The sequence below is a fragment of the Helianthus annuus genome, chromosome 11 (assembly GCF_002127325.2).
Source record: "Helianthus annuus cultivar XRQ/B chromosome 11, HanXRQr2.0-SUNRISE, whole genome shotgun sequence".
Classification (NCBI taxonomy): Eukaryota; Viridiplantae; Streptophyta; class Magnoliopsida; order Asterales; family Asteraceae; genus Helianthus; species Helianthus annuus.
The window spans coordinates 156,082,909-156,106,265 of NC_035443.2; the positions used below are offsets into that span (position 1 = coordinate 156,082,909).

Here is a 23,357-nt window from a genome sequence, read left to right on the forward strand (position 1 = left end):
TTCATGGATTTCAAGTGAATTATAATTTTTTAGGAAAATATATTGCCATTTTTATCGGTAAATTAAAACAACTTAAATTAATTGTGTGAACCACAAACTTATAGAAGCCAAACTGATTAAAAATATGTTTAGAGTAAAAAACTAGCAACAGTCACAAGTTCTGGGTTAAAAATGACAATAACCATTAGATCTGAATTTCAAGTTTTGTCCTTTATCTTTAGGCCACTTTGCAAGTTTTGTCCTTTATGTTTAAATTTGACGAGTTTTGTCCTTTATGTTTAAAAATCAAGCACGTTTTACCCTTTATGTTTAAAAATCAAACACGTTTTGACCTTTATGTTTAAAAAATGAAGCACGTTTTGTCCATAAAAATCAAGCATAAAGGACAAAACGTGCTTGATTTTTAAACATAAAGGACAAAACTCGTCAAATTTAAACATAAAGGACAAAACTTGCAAAGTGGCCTAAAAACAAAGGACAAAACTTGAAATTCACTCATTAAAATATGTGAATGTGTTCATTGTTCCTCATCTGCAACTTCAAAAAACAGATCTGCGACTCCAGCGATTCGGTCAAAATAGATCCGCGTCTACGGCGATCTGATTCCGGTGATCATCGTTCATCATCCTCTTCCGCTCATCGTTCATCAAAACAAATCTGCGACTCACGGTAGATCTGGTATGTTTCTCTCTTCATATCCTTTCATAATCCTACTCATCGTTAACAATCCGACAGAAATCTCCTATCGAAGTTCGATTTGATTGTGATTAGTGAGCTTAAGATCTTGTTGTTGAGTAGTTTACACATAATGTTCTTCAATTTGTTGTATTTTTTATTATATATCCTTTTGGAGCCCTAATTATTAAGAAACTTGAATTCGGTTTTATCTGAGTTCAATTTTGAATCCTGTTAGGTTTAGTGATTTCGAATTACGGCTAGGAAATTATTAGTTGAATAAATGAATACACAATTTTATATAAATCAAAAGTTCTTCAGTAACAGGCTAACAATAATGTTGATTGTTGTTAAGAGTGCATAGATTATGGATGATATTAGAGAATATTATAGTTCTTCAGTAACATGTTCTAGTATGTTATGTGTAGTTTTTAGAAGAGAGAGTTCATAGAATTGAGATTATATTGTTGATTCTTGATAAATAATGAATAGTTTTTCATCAAATTAACTCTTATTATCATATAATGGTGTTAAGTGAGTATTCAGCTCTTTATATTCATATTTTGATGAAAGAGTTAAATGATTAATTTGTAAAGTAACTAGATAAAGTATAAGAAGGATCAGTAGTTTACCACATGACAATGTAATTAACATAATGGTATATGCATAGAAATTGATAACGTTTTCTGATTAAGGTTTAGTTGCATCATTTTGGTTATAAGGAACTCAAAAACAAATTGAATTACATTTTTTTTATTATCAATGGAGTCTACTCTTTATTTATGCTTCTAATCCATCACCATCCATCCATATTCACATTCATTTATATAATTTTTTCTTCTCCATATCAGAACCATCCATCCATAATCACATTCATTTATATAATTTTTTATTCCCCACTTCAGAACACAAAATAACGTCAATTAATGGTGCTTGTTTTCGACATTGCATAGTCACAGATCAATATGGATGCAGTTTTGATAAGAGATATATTGATAGAAGCAATGCTAAGCCTGTCACTAAAGAGAAAAAACAATTTGAAGGAGTTAGTTGACTTAGTTCTGTTCCTAAGACTGCCACCGAAGAGAATAGGTCAGCAACAAGAGAACAGGGCAGCAACAAGGTACGTGTAGTATTTATATGAAAGTGTAAACTAGAATGTGGTAAAAATGGAAAGTGTAGTATTTATATGAAAGTGTAAACTAGAATGTGGAGTTTGATAAATTATATACCCCTGAATTCAGCGATTGCTAAGATATATGTTGACAATTGACATACCGATGAGTATTTTTGTTGATTTTGTCGCTATGTCAATTATCAACATCCATCATTACGATTTGTTTGTGGTGTCCTTGCATTTGAATTTGAAATACAAGGGGTTAGATCCTTTGGTTTTCATTGTCAGCAATTCCTTACACTTTTGACTTTTAGGTCAAAACAGACAAATTGCTTATTTCAAACCAAGATTGTTTTATTACATGAAATGCCATGAATAGAAACAATTGGTTATAAAATTTTATCAAAATCCATATTTACTTTATTAGATTTTCAAAAGCTATTCATTATTTTATTAGGGGCATTATTTTCCACAGATCGATATGGTGGAAGCAGTTTTGAGAACATGTCAACAACAAGAAAACAGGGTAGCAACAAGAGAACTATGCAGCAACAAGGTAGAGACATGTTCATAGAGTTTTTCTTTAAATGCAATTACTTAGTTTGAATACTACAATAGTTGGTTTCGATGCAGGAGTTAGTGGTAAAAATAGGGCACAAATCATCAAACTTATGACAACTATTGTCATAGTTGGATTCAAAATACTTATATATTGCATTATTGAGGGCGTGACTCCTATGAAGTTGTAATCCAAGTTTATTGTATATTAGACCAAGGACATTATTTGTTGCTTCATCCTTAACCACATCCATGTCACAAAATTACCAATATAATCGGGAGACCATATCAAAAGACTATCTAACAATTGACTTGATAACAAACAATTCACCAAAAGTTAATAGAAGGGTATGAAACCTGTTTCACTTCCGAAAGTGCAACAACCAACTTTTGAACTTTGAATCCATCTCATCACAATTCTCATCCATTAATTATTTAACTTTTATATGACCCGTTCAAAAGAAAACAAGTGAAAAGTAAAACCAAATAGGAAGCAAGAACTCACAAAGGCGTTTAATCAAACAGGTGATGTGCATCAGTGCATAGATTATAAATTAATGAAATATTGAAAATTAAACATGAATAAACCAAATCATACTTTACAATGGTGATAAGAAGTGTCTCATTCAGAAGATATTTTACACATGTTAGCTATTACGTATCCCTTGTTTTTGGGCCTGAAAACGTGTTGAGCCAGTAAAGTCTGAAGATGGATGAGAATAGTAGATGGGGCTTCATGTTGGGCTCAACACGTTTTAGGCCCAAAAACAAGGAGAAATTTGGTATAAACAATACTTGTTTTCTAATTACTTTATCAATTCTCTCGTGATACATTTTTCTTTTGCATTTTTACTTGGTCCTACACATGTCACTAACTTTCCCTTAAAATCTTTGATAGCTAAGACCAAGGGGTGTGGTCTCGAGGAGGACCTCGGGATGCTGAGGTGGAAGGCTTCCCCGAAAGGGAATATCGCCCCCACCATTCCAATTTCAGTGGACTAAAGATACATCAACTATTAGATAAGTCAAAATAGATAAATTGTTTTCTGATTTCAACTGCATAATTTGTATATATTTTGGATTCAACTTAAACAAAATAAGTGAATGTAAATGAAGTTGAGCATCAGTTGATCTTTGTCGCATAATGAATTATGCAGTTTTGCAACAAAAAAAATAAAAGTTAACAGGCTTTACAATAAAAAAAAAAATCAAAGTTAACATACTAATGAGCATCACTGGCAATAATAATAGAAAAAAATCAAAGTTAACAGGCTAATGAGCATCACCCGTAGTTAGACAATAATCTTCACTAGCATTGTGCTTGCATCTAGTAATCAACAAGAATAAAAGGGAAAAACGCGATAACGTAGTTGTTCTGCATGGATAGGGCTTGAAAATCGATTTAATTTCAACGGAATTTTCATATTCTAGAAGTTGAATAAAGAGTAAATTGCCATTTTAGTCTCTGAGATTTGACCAAAATTGCCACTTTAGTCTAAATAGTTTTTTTTATGTCCTTTTAGTCAAAATAGTTTTTTTTCCTACCATGTTAGTCCCTGACTTTTGTCATTTTTTGCCATTTACATCTACCACCACCACCATCTCCCATCACCCACTCCATCACAACCTTCTTTCATCGCCACCACCTGCCTGCACCGTCACCACCCACCCCACCACCATCACCACCCATCATTTCCACAACCACCGGCCACTTTTCCGCCACCCACGTCATCAACCAGCACCACCACCATCATCGTAAACCAACAACCACCGCCATCATCTTCACTGTAAACCGGCACACCACCATCCACATACCATCGCACTTGCAAAAAGAGAAAGAAAAATGTGGGTTGACCAAAATTTACCTAAGTTAACTAAATTTTTTGAATGTAGTTAGTGGATTAGATGAAAATGGCAAAAAATGACAAAAGTCAGGGTCTAAAATGGCAGGAAAAAAAACTATTTGGACTAAAATGACACCAAAAAAACTATTTGGACTAAAGTGGGAATTTGGTCAAACCTCAAGGACTAAAATGGCAATTCACTACTAGAAATCTGGCAATTTCTGACCAAAATTTCCGACAAAACAAACTTTGTCGGAAATAGGCGTGCTTTTTAGTAGTGATTTACTCTTGAATAAAAACCCACAAATGGATCCTTATGAAATTGAAAGCATGTGGATAAAATTAAATCTAGGAAAACGGACGGTCGTGTGAGGTGCGGTGACGGGTCAGAACAGGTTGGGACCGCGATGAGTTCAGGTTGGAACCGGTTATTTAAACTAAGGGGTTCTTTTGGTTCGGGCCAGAACTGGCTTCTGAGACGTTTTCATGATAATTGTACCAAGGGAAGCTGATTCAATGAAAACAAACCTTAAAAATCCCATTATGTTTTTGTAGGTAAACACTGGTGTTGCTTTTTATTCTCAACTATATGCTTTGGAGGAAGCACTTGGTTATATAATTCCCTTAACCTATAGTATCTAATAATAATAATAACATGCATAGTCTAGATTAATTATATTTTAGCCTGATATATGTATTCTTACATTGGCTGAAGCTCACCGTTCTTTGGTAACTATTATAAGTTTCAAATTCACAAGAATACACTCATTATATGTGCTGGATCTGGTTGGCTTTGAATTTCTAAAAGTACTTGTGCTTGAAGCTCAATCACCTTCTGATATCTACATGTGATTACATATTTCTTAACTACATTTATCAGGCAAAACATTCACCGATAAAATCCAGATTAGATTATTATGAGCAAGTTCAGGGGCGTCCAGTTCTATTTCGGGGCCGGCAACAAAATTTGATGCCTTTATTATAGCTAAAGAAGCATCAACATGACATTCATTTATACAAACAAATTAAGTCATATGCAAAAAAAATAACAGTGCAACTCAATCCAACTTGCCGGTTTAAACCTATATGAAACAAGACCCGTATGAACGCCAATCTGTTATTCAACCCACCCTACCTAATACACCGACCAAAAGTACCTGCAACTAAGCCTCCTTTTCATATACGTGCATTTGTTTATGAGATATTCAGCAGAGAAGGTGTAGCAGTCTTCCTGAGAATCTATACTTTCCTGAACTCACATATCAATGTTGTCAGCAGCTTAAAACTCCACAAGATAAAATCATTTTAAATATTTATAACAAAGCAAACTTACAACAGTCAGATTCAGCTTGGTCATCGGTTTGGTGAAGTAACATCTTTTCCTTGTTACGTATTTCAGAATTTTCAGATTTGCCAGTCATGTTCATATCGTTCAATTCACTGGATAGCTCAACTACTTGTGTCTCAATTATGGAAACATCCGAATTCGACTGGGGCAATGAGAAAGCCAAACGAAAATTAAAATCAAGATTAGAAAATGACAGAATAGGATTGGCAGCCCTAGGGAACTGTGTCCGGGCTTTCTAATTCGATTGGGATACTGGTATAAAAAGTTACCAGACATCATTTTTATTGTATTAAATGAACAGAAGTTAAAGCTTTGGTTTATGCATTAAACAAACATGGCTAGATTACATAATAACTATGATCATTAACTTACTTGAAATTCCAATGCCTTCTTAAGTTCTACCAAAACTTCTTTTGTTGTCGGTCTTTTTTCTCGTTCAAGATGTAGGCATTGGTAGGCAATCTCTTGAAATGTAGTCAACGATTTCGGCACGATTTGTTCCCTTATTTGTTTGAACACCACCTCAGCATACGTTCCTTCTTCAAAGTTGTTTTTAATGAAATCCGGTAGATAGTGACCCTCATGTTTGTGGATTGCAAACGTTGATCTCCCGCACAAAATCTCAAATAAAACAACACCAAAAGAGTAAATATCAGACTCTATGGTTAGGAATCCCGACTGTCTATAAAGTGGGTCCACGTATCCTCTTGTGCCACACGCATGATCGATGATATAGTCTGTTTCCTGATTTATTGAACATATTAGCGATAGCCCAAAATCAGCCAGTTTTGCTTTCCAATCATTGTTTAACAGGATGTTTTCAGTTTTGATGTCCCTATGTATGACCTTTGCTTGTTTTCCTACTCCTCCGTGTAGGAAATCCAACGCTCTTGCAACATCAATGCATATATTAAGTCGTTTCACCCATGTAAGAGAAGTATCATTCAAATACCTATCAAGACTTCCCCTGGACAAATACTCATAGATAAGGACTTTTTCATCATTTTCATCACAGTAGCCTACAAGACCAATGACATTCTCATGTTTATAATCCAAAAGAATTTGGAGCTCACTAAAGAATTGTTGTTCTCCTTGACCAAACCTTGTATCCAATCGCTTTGCAACAATGGTTTTAATTCCTTCTCCATCTTGAAGGTTTCCTTTAAAGACTTTACCAAATCCTCCCCCGCCGATGAAATTGTCACCATGAAAGTTTTGGGTCACCCGTTTTATGTCTTCAAGTGACATTTTGGGGTTATCCTTGTTGTTGTTCTGTTAAACATGACGCACCAAATAAAATAAATATATTTATAACTATAATAAAGTGGCAATAGTAAACTAAATTGGTATTATCTTTTTCTAAATGTTATGAAAAACTATAAATGATGCGTAAATTGATAATTGGGTCATATCATTGATCACAAACATTGAACAACATGATTTTAATATGATGATAAATGTCCCTTATGAAATAAATATGCACTATACTGTGTTTTCTAAAGGTTTTGGATTGAATTTTTATTTATTGTTATATTTCCGTATAAGCAATTCTAGCAAAGTCATAACTTGATAGTCTAAAAGGTAGGATTGATAAATTCCTACAATGTCTAAAAAGTAAACTTTATAGGTTGATGCTAGACATTATATTTTAACAATGAATTTTATATAAAGCATTCTAATTTTTGTTTTCTATATAAAGGTGAACCATCACTCAGATTACTTCTAGGCATTGATAAACTACAGTGACTTACTTGAAAGAATAATGCTTTCTCAAGTTTGTTGACTACGACTTTCATTGTTGGGCGTTGGTCTTGAGTTTCCGCCACACATTGGTGTGCAATTGTAATAAACGTATGCAACGAATCCTTGTTGGGTCCTCTATTTAGAACAAATTTGTTTTCACCAATTTCTTCCTTTATTATGGGATCTATCATCTCTTCTAGTGATCCTGTGCTGAAGCTTCGTCGTGCTACATGGGCCAGCCCTATGTCACCCTCCTTAAGGTAAATTAAGTGACTCGCTAACCTCCCACATAGAATTTCAAACAAGAATACTCCGAACCCATAAACATCTGATTCTCTTTTTAACTTACCAGTTTTCTTATATTCTGGATCTATGTTGAACTTTCTGCCAATCCAGTCAACATAGAGAGTGTCGTCTTCTTGATTTGGAGGCAAAAATATGGACCACCAAAAGTCAATAATCTTTGCCCCAAAATTCTCGTCCAACCCAATGCTGGCGCAGTTTATATCACGGTTTATTATTGTCTTTTGGTCTTCCATCTCATAGTGAATGTACTTCAATGCGTGTGCAACATCAATGCATATTTTCAAACGTTTTTCCCAAGTCAAAACACGTTTGTCTTTGAGGTTTCCCAAATAATCATCAAGGAATTCATTAGAGAAATCGTCAATGATAAGGATCATCTCAGAAGCTTCAATACAAAATCCAAGCAGAGTGACTATGTTGGGATGCTTAACTCCACCGGAAAGAATTTCTATCTCTGTGAGAAACTCTTTTTCTCCGAATAACATCTTTCGATAAGTACAGTGTTGTGTCTCTTGGATGATGGATTCTCTTTATCATAATGCTCGAGTTCTGCTCTGTAGAAAGCATAGCCTTCCGAGAACTTTTCAATTCTGTATTTGTTTGAGAAATAATGGGTTGCTGATTGAATATGAGTGAGAGGAATCTTCAAGTGTTTCAAGTTCTTCCCCACCTGCAAATTAAATACATGACAAGGGAGTTACGGCTAAGATAGAAAAAGGAAAAGGGGATTGAAAGAAATTGAGTAGTTAATATATATTCGGATGAAGTTAATATCCATCTAATTCCACCCTCTTCGCACGGCAGTGAAAGTTCCAGCGAGATTTGAGTTATGACTCTGGACCAGACGACCCTGCTTTGCTTTTGTTTCATGTATCCTTGTTTTACTTTTGGTTGGCTTACCATGGTCCAGCCCACCACGTTTTTACAAGCCCACAAATTATTTATAGTAGGCTCAATAAATAAATAAGGCCTAGATACATTGAGTGATAATATGAGACCAATATAAATCTTCTGGGTTAAGTTTGGTCAAAGTTATTGTTCGTTGCCTATAATAAGTCTAAGAATACATTTGCTAAAATTATATATTGTTGTTAATAATATGTGTTGCCTTAGTGTTATTGAAGTGAAATAAGTTGCTAGGCCAACTAATTAAGTTAATTGTTGGTATAGAAAGAGGATTATACATGTTAATCTTTATGTAATTTAAATAAAATTAAATAATAAACTGTAAAAGGGAAGTTGAGGAAGTATCTATTGTAACACTTGAAATTATTTAACGTATTTAACTTGATTCATAAATCAATTGAAAAATTTGATGTTATAAATAATTAGATGATAACGCATAGGAACAAAAACTTTGTAAGACAACTTAATAAGAATAAGAGAACTTACAGGTTAGTTTAATATACCCTTTGTTTGTTTGTTTTTAAGGTAGACTAGGGATGTTTGAAGAGAGAAACATAGGCTATGTGTTATGGGGCTTCATTGGGACGCCAATGGTGTTACATTAGCTACAAGACGGGCGTGAACATCGCGACGGGTGGATGCGCTTGGTGGGGATAGCTGGCGTGGGGCAGGGGGGCTATTTGATGATACCCAATACCACATATCACATAAGGTCCCAATAACCCCCACCTTTGTGGTGTGAGCCTCATTTGGAAACCCACCCCCACCCCCCCCCCCCCAAAAAAAAAAAAAAAAAAAAAAAAACCCATAAGTCTAAGAATTGAATTTCCCATTAGTTACGTCATTTGTTTAACTCCATTAAGGCATAATATTGAAAATTTCATATATACCCAAGGAAACTAAAAATATCATGTATACTCAACTTCAGGGAATTTTGACTTAGTGACCATTCTACCTCATTCCATTATATGAATTGTTTACAGCCTATTTTAATTTTGATTGATGTTGTCTCCTCTTTGACGGCAATAAAATCGTCTCAACCCTTTTAAGGTTTATCAATCGCATTACATAATAGCAAAACCTAATGGTTTATTGCATCCGATTGTTTATCATATTTGATTGTTTACCTCATTTTACATATTTCATCACAACTCGTGTGTATATATATATATATATATATATATATATATATATATATATATATATATATATATATATATAGGATTAGGATCATGAGTGAACAACATCTTGAGAGTGAATTAAGTGAATTAATCCTGGCCCTTGATCATTTTTTAGATTAAAAGGGTAGGATTGACATTAGCCAAGTACTTTTAATTAAAATCCCTTAATTTTCTCCTCTCTTAACTCTCCCCCTCTCTCTCTCTCTCATTTTTAATTATTTCTCTATTATTTTAATTATAAGAGATTGAAGGGCTAATGTTTTTTTTTAAATAAATTGTTATGTTCCTTTTAAAATTAAATATTAAACATAATTAAATTATGATTTTTAACATATGTGTATAGAGGTCAGTATATACAAGACTTATACACATGTGTATTATTACATCTTGCTTCCACGGGTCGGTATAAACCAGATTTATACACTTGTGTATTATTCAAGTACATATGTGCATACGGGTCGGTATATACCAGACGTATACACCTGTGTATTATTCAAGTACATAGTGTATACATGTCGATCTATACCAGACTTATACACTTGTGTGTTATTACATATTGTTTCCACTATACATCTTTTCATCAAACATTGATCTAATACATATATGTATAGAGAATGTAATTAAATATTTTTAATTATGTTCTAGATGGAACAATATTTTATAATGTTTGTATTTTTTTTTTAAATTATGAAATAATAAGTTAGGTAATATGTGAGAGGAAAAAAAATATAGAGAATTTAATTAAATATTCTTTTAATTGGAAAGAGAAATCAGGAGAAAGAAAAAATTAATTAATTAAATGAAGATAGAAATATACAATTATACCCTTGTGTCTATTAAATTACATGTAAGTTACAAAAGATAATTACAATCTTGCCATTAAAGAAAAAATCTAGATCTACAAAATCAATGGTCAAGATAAGTTCATTTTGTTCACAAATAAATCATTGTTCACTCATGAACCCTGCCCTATATATATATATATATATATATATATATATATATATATATATATATATATATATATATATATATAATATATATATATATAGGGGAAGGTTCATTTGAGAAGAAAAATTTAATTGAGAAGAAAAAGAACAAAGGGTACAATTGTAAAACATTAAATACCTTTTCACTTATCTCATTTATTATCATCTTTAACTAATTAATTAGTCATAAAAACTATAATCCTTCACACTAATGTTTTTTGACTACACACATCAAAAGTTACCCTACACCTTTCGAAATTTACCCTACATATGTTGAAATTTATCCTACACAACCCGTAATTTATCATATACACATTGTAATTTATCCTACACTCTAAATTATTTTATTTTATTTTTTTGAAAAAATATATATTTTGAAGATAAATTACAAATTTTAATGTAGTTAGCTATTAAAGAGGAATACAACTAATTAATGGTCTTTGTAGGTTTATCATATTACCCATATACTAACATTAAATACTTATATTAAATGAAGTAAAATGAAGCATTCATATTGGTTGAAATTTCTTCTTTTTTCTTCTTACAAGGTTCAAATGAGAAAAAAAAATTTTGTAAGAAGAAAAAAGAAGAAGTTTCAGCCAATAAGAAGAATGCTTCATTTTACTTCATTTAATATTTGCATTTAATTTTAATATAAGGGTATATTGGTAAACTTATATAAAACATTAATTTGTATTATTCCCCTTTAATAACTAACTAAATTAAATTTGTAACACATTTTCAAAATATATACTTTTTCTAAATTAAAAAAAACAACTTAATTTAAAGTGTAAAATAAATTACTAGTTGTGTAAGATAAATTACGAGTTATGTAGGATATATTTCGAAGTGTGTAGGATAAATTTTGGCTGTGTAGGATGAAATTCTAAAATTTGTAGGCTATATGTAGGAAAATTTTGATATGTGTAGGTTTTGTAGATTATATGTTGAATAATTAATGATTAATTGACTAATTAATTAAAGAGAGAAAAATTAATGATATGAGTGATAAATGAAATAATATTTTACTAATATGCCCTTTCTTCTTTTTCTTCTCACATTAAATGTCTTCTCAAATGAACATTCCCCTATATATATATATATATATATATATATATATATATATATATATATATATATATATATATACATACATATATATATAGGGGATGGATCATGAAAAAATTAGTTTAAATGAGAAAACCAAAAAACTAACTAAAAAAGCCTAAAAACATACCATTTTTTTACATCTTTTTTATAAAAAATCGCTATATTTTATGCATGGAAAAAAATTTTCTAAAGAAAAAAATAATTTTTTTTTTGTTGTACTGCACATGTGCACTATTACGGATATAGTGCACATGTGTAGTACATATATAATGCACATGTGCAGTACAACAATTTTTTATATATATAAAAAATAGCGATTTTTTATAAAAATTGTAAAAAAAAAAATTGGTATGTTTTTTAGCTTTTTTTTTAGGCTTTTTAAGTTAGTTTTCTAGTTTTCTCATTTCGATGTAGTTTTCTCATGATCCTCTCCCTATATATATATATATATATATATATAGGGTCAGGTTAACGTACAAATGCCCTTATCGTACATTACGTACGCTACAATCTCAGCCGTCTGATCATCTTCTCGCATTGAATTCGCATGTTGTTTTTTTGTAACAATTTCGCATGTTGGTTTTTTAACATGCGATTTCATCAAAATTACCACATGCGAAATTGTTACAAAAAAACAACATGCTATTTTATCAAAATTATCACATGCGAAATTGGTACAAAAGAACAACATGCGAATTCATAAAAAATTATCACATGCGAAATTGTTATAAAAAAACAACATGCTATTTCATCAAAATTATCACATGCGAAATTGGTACAAAAAAACAACATGCGAATTCATCAAAAATTATCACATGCGAAATTGTTATAAAAAAAACAACATGCGATTTTAAAATGCGGGAAGATGATCTGACGGCTGAGATTGACGCGTACGTAATGTACGATAAGGGCATTTGTACAGTACACTTTCCCTATATATATATATATATATATATATATATATATATGTGTGTGTGTGTGGCCAGGATCATTTCAGAACCATAAATATTTAAAGAACACCTAATAAATAATCTTTTTATTTATATATTTTTATGTTTAGGATAATTTTATCATTTATTATGTGTATTTTTACGATTACATACATGTTAAGTGTAATTTTATTATTTTTTATATGTAATTTTATAATTATACATATGTAAACTAGTTTTTTTACATATATGTAATTAGTTATGACACATATATATAATTTTGGCAATTAAACATATGTAAACTACTTTTAACATGTATGTAATCAAAGAAATACATATAATAGATGATAAAAAGATCCTAAATACAAAAACTTATATATAAAATGATTGTTTATTAGGAGCTTTGAAAGTTCTGTAGTTATTTAGAGTTCTGAAATGAACTCAACCATATATATATATATATATATATGGTTGGGCTATATAGAAAACCCTAAATATTTAGGAAACCTGGGAAACTCAAAGCTCCCGACTTTTTTTTAAAAAAAAAATACCACATGTAATATACATGTTTTTAAGAGTTTTGGGCCAAAAAAATCAAAAAAGCGCCGAAGGGTTTTTTTTTAAAAAAAAAACAAATTTCAGCAACTTTCAGCATTTTTTGTCTAACACATGTTAGTCAACGAAGTTTTTGGAACTTGTTTATTTTTTTAAAAAAAAAGTACTCGGCGCTTTTTTGATTTTTTTGGCCCAAAACTCTTAAAAACATGTATATTACATGTGTTATTTTTTTCAAAAAAAAAAAGTCGGGAGCTTTGAGTTTCCAGAGTTTCCTAAGAATTTAAGGGTTTTCTGTCTAGCATTACCCTATATATATATAGGGTGGGGTTCGGCTAGAAATTTCCTAAAAAGTGTAAAAAGTCATAAAACACTCTAATTTCAGCCATAAAACACACCTAAGACCCACAAATAACAGAGTGAAAATTACTAAAACACCATATTAAACCATAATAGTTCATAGAAACTTAAAACACACAATCGTAGAACTATGAATATAAAACACAACATGCTAATCAACATAAAACACAATAATATTTGTTATTCGATAATCAGAGCCTTATCATCCAAAACACAAAACACAACCCACATATATGATGTTTTATTAATCTTTATTTTGTTATTTGTGGGTTTTTGGTGTGTTTTATGGTTGATAATTTGGTGTTTTATGACTTTCTACATTTTTAAGGAAATTTGGACTTTTTAGCCAACTCCTAGCCTATATATATATATATATATATATATATAGGGGATGGTTCAAATGAAAACCACTTTTATTGTGAAAACTCGAACTAAAAAAGCCTAAAAAAACCTAAAAAACATACAAAAAATTTTTTTTTTTTTTACAATTTTTTTTAGAAAAAATCGCTACTTTTTATATATGGAAAAAAAATTTCAAAAAAAAAATTTTTTTTTTGATTGTACTGCACATGTGCACTAATACGGAAAGCCTAAACCACTTAACCCACCCCCCACCGACACCCCCCAAAAACCTAAACCCCCCACCCCCCCCCCCCAAACCTAAATTCAACCTCCCACCAAAAGCCTAACCCCCCCCCCCCCCCAAAAAAAAAAAAAACCTAAACCCCCCCACTCCCACCCTCCCGAAAACCTAAAACTAAACCCTAAACATAAACCCGAAAAAAACCTAACCCCCCACCCCCACCCCCAAAAACCTAAACCCCCCTCCCCCCCACACCCAAAAACCTAATCCTAATCCTAACCTCCAAAAAAACTAACCCTAAAAGCTAAACTAGAATTAAAAAACTAATTTTAAGCATGTAATGCAAATTGTAGTACATGTTATATTGCACATTTGCACTACTATAATAATAGTATTGAAAACAAGACGACACCATAAATCTTTTTTTATGTCATAAAAAATATGCTCGAATATACTTGAATGAAAGATAAGAAAATTTGTGATCTTATGGTGCCATTTTTGTTTTAAAATGATAACGTATGAAGAAATGGGAAATGTTTGAAAAGTTATATATTTTTTGTTCCAATTTTACCCCTCCTTCATTAAAAGTCTTCTCCCCCTCCTTTTTAGTGGGTTTTAGTTAGTTTTCTAGTTTTCACAATAACTAGTGGTTTTCATTTGAACCTTCCCCTATATATATATTCATCCTTCAAGTGTTGACTTTTTGAAAGCACTACCTATCGTGTCCAATTTCTTGAAATTATTCCATGCAGATTTGAGTTAAAAGTGAAACAAATCATTTTCGAAAGTAAACAGAAAGCTTGCAGCCTAAAAACTTTTAACGAGCTTAACCTATTTTGTCCTCAATTAAAATGGAGCTTTATATGCGTTATTATTTTGAGTTGAAACTCGAACAGAAAAAATGCTTTCATGAAAGTAAACCTAGAGAAAAGAAATAAGCCGCGTAGAATGTGGGACGTTTTTGTCATGTGATATATATTCATCGTTTTGGGTTTTCACTTTTTGGAGGTAATAGAATGTGGGCAATCTGTTCAATGGTTCAATTCAATAATTTTTGTAGTGAATGCAGTGGAATATTGAGGCAAACTTGAGCTGAGTCACCAACACGAGAGGTAAAACTTTATAAGACCATGGCCAATGCAAAGCATTTAGCTTGCATTTAGCTTATATGGATGTAGCATTTGAGGGGTTTGCATTTGAGGGGAGTACACTTGGTGAAGAATGGTGTATTTTGTGAGATAATGGGGCCCAATGTAAGTTTTATATCTATTTTTTCTTTTTCTTGTTTTAATTTATTTTGGGATGCACTAATAAGTTGCATAGTATAAGGCAACTTTACTAACTTATGGTAAAAATATCATGTATACTCAACTTCGGGGAATTTTGACTTAGTGATCATTCTGCATCTTTTCATTATATGATTTGTTTATAGCCTATTTTAATTTTGATTGACGTTCTCTCCTCTTTGACTCGAATCGTCTCAACCTTTTTAAGGTTTATCAATTGCATTACATAATAGCAAATCCTTATGGTTTATTGCATCTGATTGGTTATCCCATTTGATTGATTACCTCTTTTTACGGATTTCATCGCAACTCATATATATATATATATATATATATAGGGTAGGGTTCATGCGAGAACCACCTTTATTGCGAGAACCGTGAGAACCAGTGTGAACAGAAAAAATGCCTAAAAAAATCCAAAAAAACACACAATTTTTTTTTAATATTTTTCTAAAAAAATCGTTATATTTCATTACAAAAAAAAAACTTTTTTTTTGAGTAACAGTTATGGATGCACATGTGCATATGTATGATTTCTTGGACAAATTCTGTGATATATTACCAGTAGTAGAAAAATGCACTTTCATTTACATTACCATCCGCAATACACTAGTTTTTAAATTACCAATATTAAGAATGCACATGTGCATCATTATGTATAACCATGACATAACGTGTTTTAGTACAAAAAGTTTGTGATTTTAAATGATGAAGTAGGCCCATATACATGTGTTTTGGTTAGTTATATCTAGTGGTTGATGGTTTGATTATATTTGTTACTTTATGATGTAATATGTTGTTTGGATGGTATAAAGGGTATTGATGTACATGTTATAAAGTGAAATATTCGTAATGGTATTGTATTACGGATGGTAGGAGGTAATGGTAGTGTATTATGGATGGTATGATATATGAAAGGGAAAGTGTATTCAAAGTGGTGTACCAAAATACGTTATAACATTTTCATACATATAGATGCACATGTGCATTTCTAGTGTTGTAATGTTATAACAAGTTCATACATATAGATGCACATATGAATTTCTAATATTGTTAATGTAAAAAGTAGTGTATTATGAATGGTAGTGTAAATGATAGTGCAATTGTCTGATATTAGTAATGTTGTTGGGATTGAACCCTGCCAAAGGAACAAATAATTAAAGCTAAAACTGGATCAGAGCAGTGGATCCAGAATAAGCAGATGTTATGCATACAAGTCTCTCCCCTTGAAAGTGGTTTTAACATCTGCTGACCTCCTATCTACTGATCATACAAACTGCTGACCTACAACTGCTGATTAAGTCAAAGACTGATGAAGAACTAAAGCCCTGCTGCCCAATCTACTGCCTTGAGTCAAGCACTGCTGATCATGACAAGTACTGCTGGGTTTACAACAGTGGAAGGATGCAGCAGTAGTTTTGTTTACTTCATGTAATGTATTGTAATATCAGTAGTTTGCTAGGAGGTTAGAGGTCAGAGGTTAGAGTTTGTTAGGAGGTTAGATGTCACTTTCATGGCGACGTCAGCTTAGATGCTTCAGTGGTTTGCTAGTGCCTATAAATAGAACAGTGCTCTGTACTATTCTATTAGCTCTTTCACCATCTTCTTCCTGCACGAACAAATACTGTGAGCTCGGGCTGAGGGGGAGCTTGTTGCATACTTGCATATTGTAATCGTTGTTGAAAATAAATTCAATCATTCGGTTCAATGTTAAACTTGTATGTTAAAATCATTTCTCCTGTTTGATTGTGAAAAGTTTGCTTCCATATTAATTCCGCTGCACAACTCATTCATCTTCATCTTAATTCAAACGTAAAACACAATCAAAACCAAACTCAGATCCTAACAATTGGTATCAGAGCTTGGACAGTCAAATTTGATTTAACAATCATTTTGACATAAATAGTTCAGCTCGCAATCGTTGATACTGATAGTTTGTTCATTTCGTTGAAAAACAGAGCAAGGTTTAATCACCATTAAATTTGATTAATCAGTGCCTGTAAAACAACCAGGATGACGTCACAATCACAAGATGATAAGAATAACATTGGCTCTCTTTTCAAACCACCCATGCTTAAACGTAATGAGTACAACATCTGGGAGAGAAGGATGGGTCACATCCTTGCTCAACAGAATACTGGATGTTGGAAGTCTGTTGTTTTTGGTCCCCATGTTCCTATGGTGCCAAGTGCTGAGGATGCAAAGAAGTTCGTACCTAAACCAACTGCAAACTATACTGAAACTGATTTTCAAAAGTTCGAACTCGATGCCAAAGCATTTAGCATCATAGCTTCTGCATTACCCAATGAAATCTATGCTGGGCTATTACACTGTAACAGTGCCAAAGAATTGTGGGATGCATTGAAGGAACAATCTGGGGGAATGGAAGAGGTTATTGGAAACAACAGGGAAATTCTGAATCAGCAGTATGAAACATTTTGTCACATCAAAGGTGAATCATTAACCCAACAATTTGAACGTTTTAGCTGTCTCATTAGTGAACTAAGGCTTGTTAAAGTTACATTCCCAAATGCAACTCAAAATAGCAGGTTTCTTAGATCACTACGTGAAAAATGGGACACAATTGCTTTTGTCACCAGGAATTCAGTTGAGTTCAAAGATCTGACCCTGACCCAACTCCATGGTAGACTCCTGACCTATGAAAGGGAGTTAAACCAGAAAAGGAAGTTGCAAGAGTCTGGTAAAGTTGCTGATGACTATTCATTTGGCAGCACAGCTCTTTTTGGTCAGGAAGAATCTGGTAGCAGCAGTAAGGATCAGAGTTATGATCATTTTATTGACATAACTGCTGGTGGAAATTTTAACAACTCTGATTCTCACTCTGCAAATTATGCTTTCACTGCAAATTGTGAAAACCAGATGTCAGATAACTTGTGCTTTGAACTCAATGATTTGTAACACTTTGATCCCACTGACTTAGAAGAGATGGACATTTTGCATCAATTGGCTTTGCTTAGTGTTAGAACAAGCAAATTCTACAAAAGAACAGGGAGAAAATTCCCAGGACTTCATGGGAATTTGAGGGTGGGATTGGATAAATCAAAACTGAAATGTTACAAGTGCAATAGGCTAGGTCATTTTGCTAGGGAATGCAGAAGTCAAACCACGGGTCCAATAATTACGCATCCTAGCTCAAACCCTAGACCTCAACAACAAAGCACTGTGCACTATACCCAATATGCCCCTGCAGCACATGTTAACACTGCTCACTATGCTGCAACCCCTGTGCCTGTGCATTATGTTCAAACCACTGTTCCATAAATTCAGTATGTTCAAGCCCCTGTTCCTCAGGCACAAGTGCAACCTGTTGCACCTCAACAGGCTGCTCCAACAGTGGTACAACCAGATCAGCAAAGCTTTTTCACACAAGGCTTTGTTGATTGGAGCAGCATGCCTGATGAGCTTGGTGATGAAAATTCTGCTCTCTATGCTTCTAATGATACTTTTGATGATGAATTTTGTTTGATGGCATTAGAGTCAATACCAGAAGGGGTAGAAACTGAAGGTGAACAGCTAAGTGCTGAAACAGTGGATGAAGTTGCTGAAGTAGTGGTTACTGCAGTTGCTGGAGAACTACTGCTGGGAGAAAATTCAGAAACCCTGATTGAACCACTGTCAGACCCTTGGTCCAAAGAAGACAAAGAGAAAGAGAAAGTGAAGAAAGCTTGTGAGGAATAAGGGAGAGCAGATGAAGAAGGTGATCATCAATGTGATTGTGCCATGATGGCTGCTGCCAAGGTAACACCTCAAGTTCTTGAAAAACTGTGTTCAGACAAATGTATTATTGCATTTGCTAACATTAAAGAGGTAAATGAAAACCTTAGGGATAAAGTCTTGTCTGATGAAGTCAAATTTGAAAAGTCATTAAAAGAACTTAGAAACAAATTGGCTGAAAAAGATAAAGTGATCAGCATTCTCAAAGAAGAGCAGAGCATAACCAAAACTCAACTCTAAACTATGGTAGAAAAATACCAAGTTTGCAAAAAGGAGTTGGAGTTCACCCAGATCACCTGTGAAAGATGGGTGGAATCTTGTAAAGGGTATGAGGTTATGCTTGCAAAATAGCTTAAAAGCAATGTCAAGTTTGGTATAGGACACAGAAAATATGATGATCTTGTAAACACTCTAGAAAAACAAGCTGGTTCAACTGAAATAATACCAACCAACAAGAATGGCCAAGAAGTTAAAATAACTGACAAACTTGGTAACAAAATTACTCTGGAAAGATATGTGGGATCCTCAACTTTTGAGGAAATTGAGAAATATCAATTTAAACCCACATGGTTTGATGAGTGTGACATCCTGGAAAATTTCAAACCAATGGATTTCACAACCACTGATGGTGTAAAAGCTCCAAAAGCAAAGGTCATTCCTATCAAAGATATCCCAACAGTGGTTCAAAACTCTGTTGCAAAGGAATCTGAGAAAAGGAAGAAGGGAGAAAAGATTAAAACCTCTTTTGTGATTTTTGTGAAAAAAGAAATCATCTAACAAAAGACTGTTTTCATCTAAAAGCACATGATCTAAACAAAACAAGTGTCATTGTACCTGCTGAAAGCTGCACCATCTGTGGTAAAAATAACCACAAAACTAAGGAATGTGTGTATCTCAAAAACTTTGATGAGAAAAAGAATGAGTACATTGCAAAAACATCCTTAAGTTCATCAGCATCATCTGTCAAATTCACCAAGAAACAACCACTGTTTGTCCCTGTCCAAACAGCTGTCACAAAACAGCTGAATTAAACATCTGTTCAAAGAGATGTTCAAGTGACTGATGCGCCTCCTGCCAATCAATTCAGGAGAGGCAAAGGACAACCATCATAACAAAGGATCCCACATGTTTATGAGGCTTACAAAAAGCCCTCTAAACCAAGAGTGAACAGGCATCCTTTTAGTTATCAACAGGTGATTGGCAATGACCCACAACAGTGGTTAGAGAAAACCATTTCCAAAAATGTTCAAACCCCTGAGCTAACCACTGTCCATGCATCTGCCTCCATATTAAACACTGTTGAGACTCCATCCAAAGCCTTATTGGCTTTGGAGACCTTAATGAACTAATCCTTTTACTTCATGTGCAGGGAGCTTCTGCATGCTTAGATAGTCTTTGGTATGTAGATAGTGGAGGCTCCAGGCACATGACAGGATGTAAAGCCCTTCTTCAAGACTTCAAAATTCATGGAGGGGGTGATATATCCTTTGGTAATAATAGTAAAGGGAAAGTTCTGGGGTCTGGTACAGTGAAATCTGGTAATGTAAAATTTGAAAATGTCAATCTTATAGACAATCTAAAATTCAACCTCCTGAGTGTATCCCAAATGAGTGATAAGGGGTATGGATCATTCTTCACAAAGGAGTGTTGTAGGATTGTTGGACCAGAAATGGTTGAAAAGATTGAAGCAATAATCAAAAATGGTAAAACTAAACTTGTTGCTCAAAGAAGTGGCAATGTTTATGTTGTTGATATGTCAAAAGAGTGTCCCAGAACTGATGCCTGCCTGTTCTCAGCTGCATCAAACAAAGAGACAGAACTATGGCACAGAAGATTGGGGCACACAAATCTTAAGACAATCACTGCCATTTCAAAACAGGGGCTGGTAAGGGGTTTACCTCAAAAACTATTCACCTGTCCTGAGCATTGTGTTTCCTGCCTAAAAGGAAAACAACATAAAAGCTCCTACAAATCCATTGATGAGTCCAAAACAACCAAATGTTTGCATATGCTTCATATGGATTTGTTTGGCCCAGTGAAAGTCATGAGTCTCAAGAAAAAGAGATACTGTTTAGTTATTGTTGATGACTTCTCTAGGTTTACATGGACTTACTTTCTACACTCAAAAGATGAGACTGCAGGCATTCTGTAAGACTTTGTGAAACAGGTTGAAAAGCAGTTTGACCTTCCAGTAAAAATCTTCAGAAGTGACAATGGCACAGAGTTCAGGAGCAATGAGTTGGATGATTTCTGTGTGTCAAAAGGAATTGTGAGGCAATACAGCATTCCAAGGACACCAGAACAAAATGGGGTTGTTGAAAGAAAGAACAAAACTTTGATTGAGGCTGCCAGAACCATGCTTGCAGATTCAGGTTTGCCATTAACTTTTTGGGCAGAGGCAGTAAACACTGCTTGTTATGTTCAAAACAGAGTTTTAATCAACCCCAGGCATCAAAAGACTGCATATGAACTGCTATATAAAATAAAGCCATTAATCTCATATTTCAAAGTTTTTGGCTGCCCATGCTTCATTTTAAACTTAAAAGATTCTATCTCAAAGTTTGCAGCCAAAATTGATTGTGGATATCACCTGGGATACTCAACCACTGCTAAGGCCTACAAAGTGTTTAACACACGGACCAAAGCAGTGGAAGAGACTTTGAATGTAAAGTTCAATGAACTTTCATCACTGAAAATCCCAGCAAATCCTGCAGATTTGTTTGATCTTGATAGGTTCACTTTTGAAAATACTGCTGTCAAGACTAACAGTGCAGGTCCATCTGAGAATTCATCACCGGACTATGGGTATGAGGTCATCATTCCTCAACAAAAGTCTGCCACAATGGGAAGAGCAACAGGTGTTCAAAACAGTTGTCAAAGCTCAAGCACTGCTACCTCAACTGTTGTTGACCAAAGTAGCCCCTCAGCCACTGCTTCCACATCATCAAGCACTGTTGATAAAAGTCCTCAAACAATGGATCAAAGTCAGCATGTGTCCACACCTCTACCCCCTATGCCACCACCTTTTGAAGCCACTGCTGGGTCATCAAAGTCACCAGCAGTGGTTGGCTGAGATGATACACATCTGCAGCCCTCACCACTTAATGCCATTGTTCCATACCAAGGAGAGCTCATCTTCTTGAAATCTCATCCACCAGATCAAATTATTGGCAACATCAATGAAGGGGTGCTTACAAGAAGTCAATCCCAAAACATTTGTCTTTTTGCTGGTTTTCTATCACTCCATCAGCCAGTCAAGTACCAAGAGGCACTGAAAGACAACAGCTGGGTAGAAGCCATGCAAGAGGAGCTCCAACAGTTTAGAAGACAACAAGTATGGGAGCTTGTTCGATTGCCAGAGGGTGTAAGTCCTATTGGCACAAAATGGGTCTTCAAAAATAAAACTGATGAAAGGGGTATTGTTGTCAAGAATAAAGCTAGGCTTGTGGTTCAAGGTTTCAGACAAGAAGAGGGCATTGACTATGATGAAACTTTTTCCCCTGTTGCAAGACTTGAAGCAATCAGACTATTTCTGGCCTTTGCTGTCAACCACAACATCAAGGTGTATCAAATGGATATTAAATGTGCATTCCTCTTTGGTAAGATTTAAGAAGAGGTATATGTTTGTCAACCTCCAGGTTTTGAGGATCCATTTAATCCAGATCATGTCTACAAGCTAAATAAAGCTTTGTATGACCTGAAACAAGCACCAAGAGCCTGGTATGAAACTCTGTCCACCTTTCTACTCACCATTGGGTTCACAAGAGGAAGAATAGATAAAACATTATTTTTAAAATGGAGAGTAAAAGATTTGATGATTGTCCAAATTTATGTGGATGACATCATTTTTGGAAGCACATGTAATAAAATGTGTGAGGAGTTCAGGCAACTCATGACAGCTGAGTTTGAAATGAGTGAAATGGGTGAACTCCAGTGCTTTCTTGGTCTCCAAGTAAGGCAGCTGCAAAATGGCACTTTTATCCATCAAGGAAAATATGCCAAAGAACTTTTAAAGAAATTTGGTATGGATGATTGTAAGCCATGCAGTACACCCATTGCAACCAATAAATTAGTCATATCTGATGAAAAGGATGATTTGGTTGATCAAACTTTATATAGAAGCATGATTGGG

General features: G+C 33.7%; 2 protein-coding genes and 1 long non-coding RNA gene across 4 annotated transcripts; 1 reads left to right on the forward strand and 2 right to left on the reverse strand.

The window, feature by feature from the left end:
• The first annotated feature begins 518 nt into the window (after window positions 1-518).
• On the forward strand, window positions 519-2,587 carry LOC110891180. Its single transcript, XR_002565083.2, has 3 exons — window positions 519-678; window positions 1,629-1,798; window positions 2,268-2,587. It is a non-coding gene; the product is annotated as an uncharacterized LOC110891180 (long non-coding RNA).
• A 2,666-nt stretch (window positions 2,588-5,253) lies between these two features.
• On the reverse strand, window positions 5,254-6,794 carry LOC110888852 (putative serine/threonine-protein kinase). 2 transcript variants are annotated; one of them, XM_035980271.1, is made up of 4 exons: window positions 6,389-6,794; window positions 5,915-6,286; window positions 5,528-5,684; window positions 5,254-5,443 (listed from the first exon to the last, which is right to left on the reverse strand). In XM_035980271.1, coding segments are annotated over exons 1-4 (933 nt in total). In that variant the 5' UTR covers window positions 6,791-6,794; the 3' UTR covers window positions 5,254-5,441. The 2 variants fall into 2 exon arrangements, with proteins under 2 accessions (XP_035836164.1, XP_035836163.1); XM_035980270.1 differs by having other exon boundaries at window positions 5,915-6,794.
• A 409-nt stretch (window positions 6,795-7,203) lies between these two features.
• LOC118484169 (probable receptor-like protein kinase At2g23200) lies at window positions 7,204-8,076 on the reverse strand. The gene has a single exon (XM_035980135.1). It carries the CDS (start codon window positions 8,074-8,076, stop codon window positions 7,204-7,206), a length of 873 nt encoding a protein of 290 aa, XP_035836028.1.
• Window positions 8,077-23,357: the final 15,281 nt, after the last annotated feature.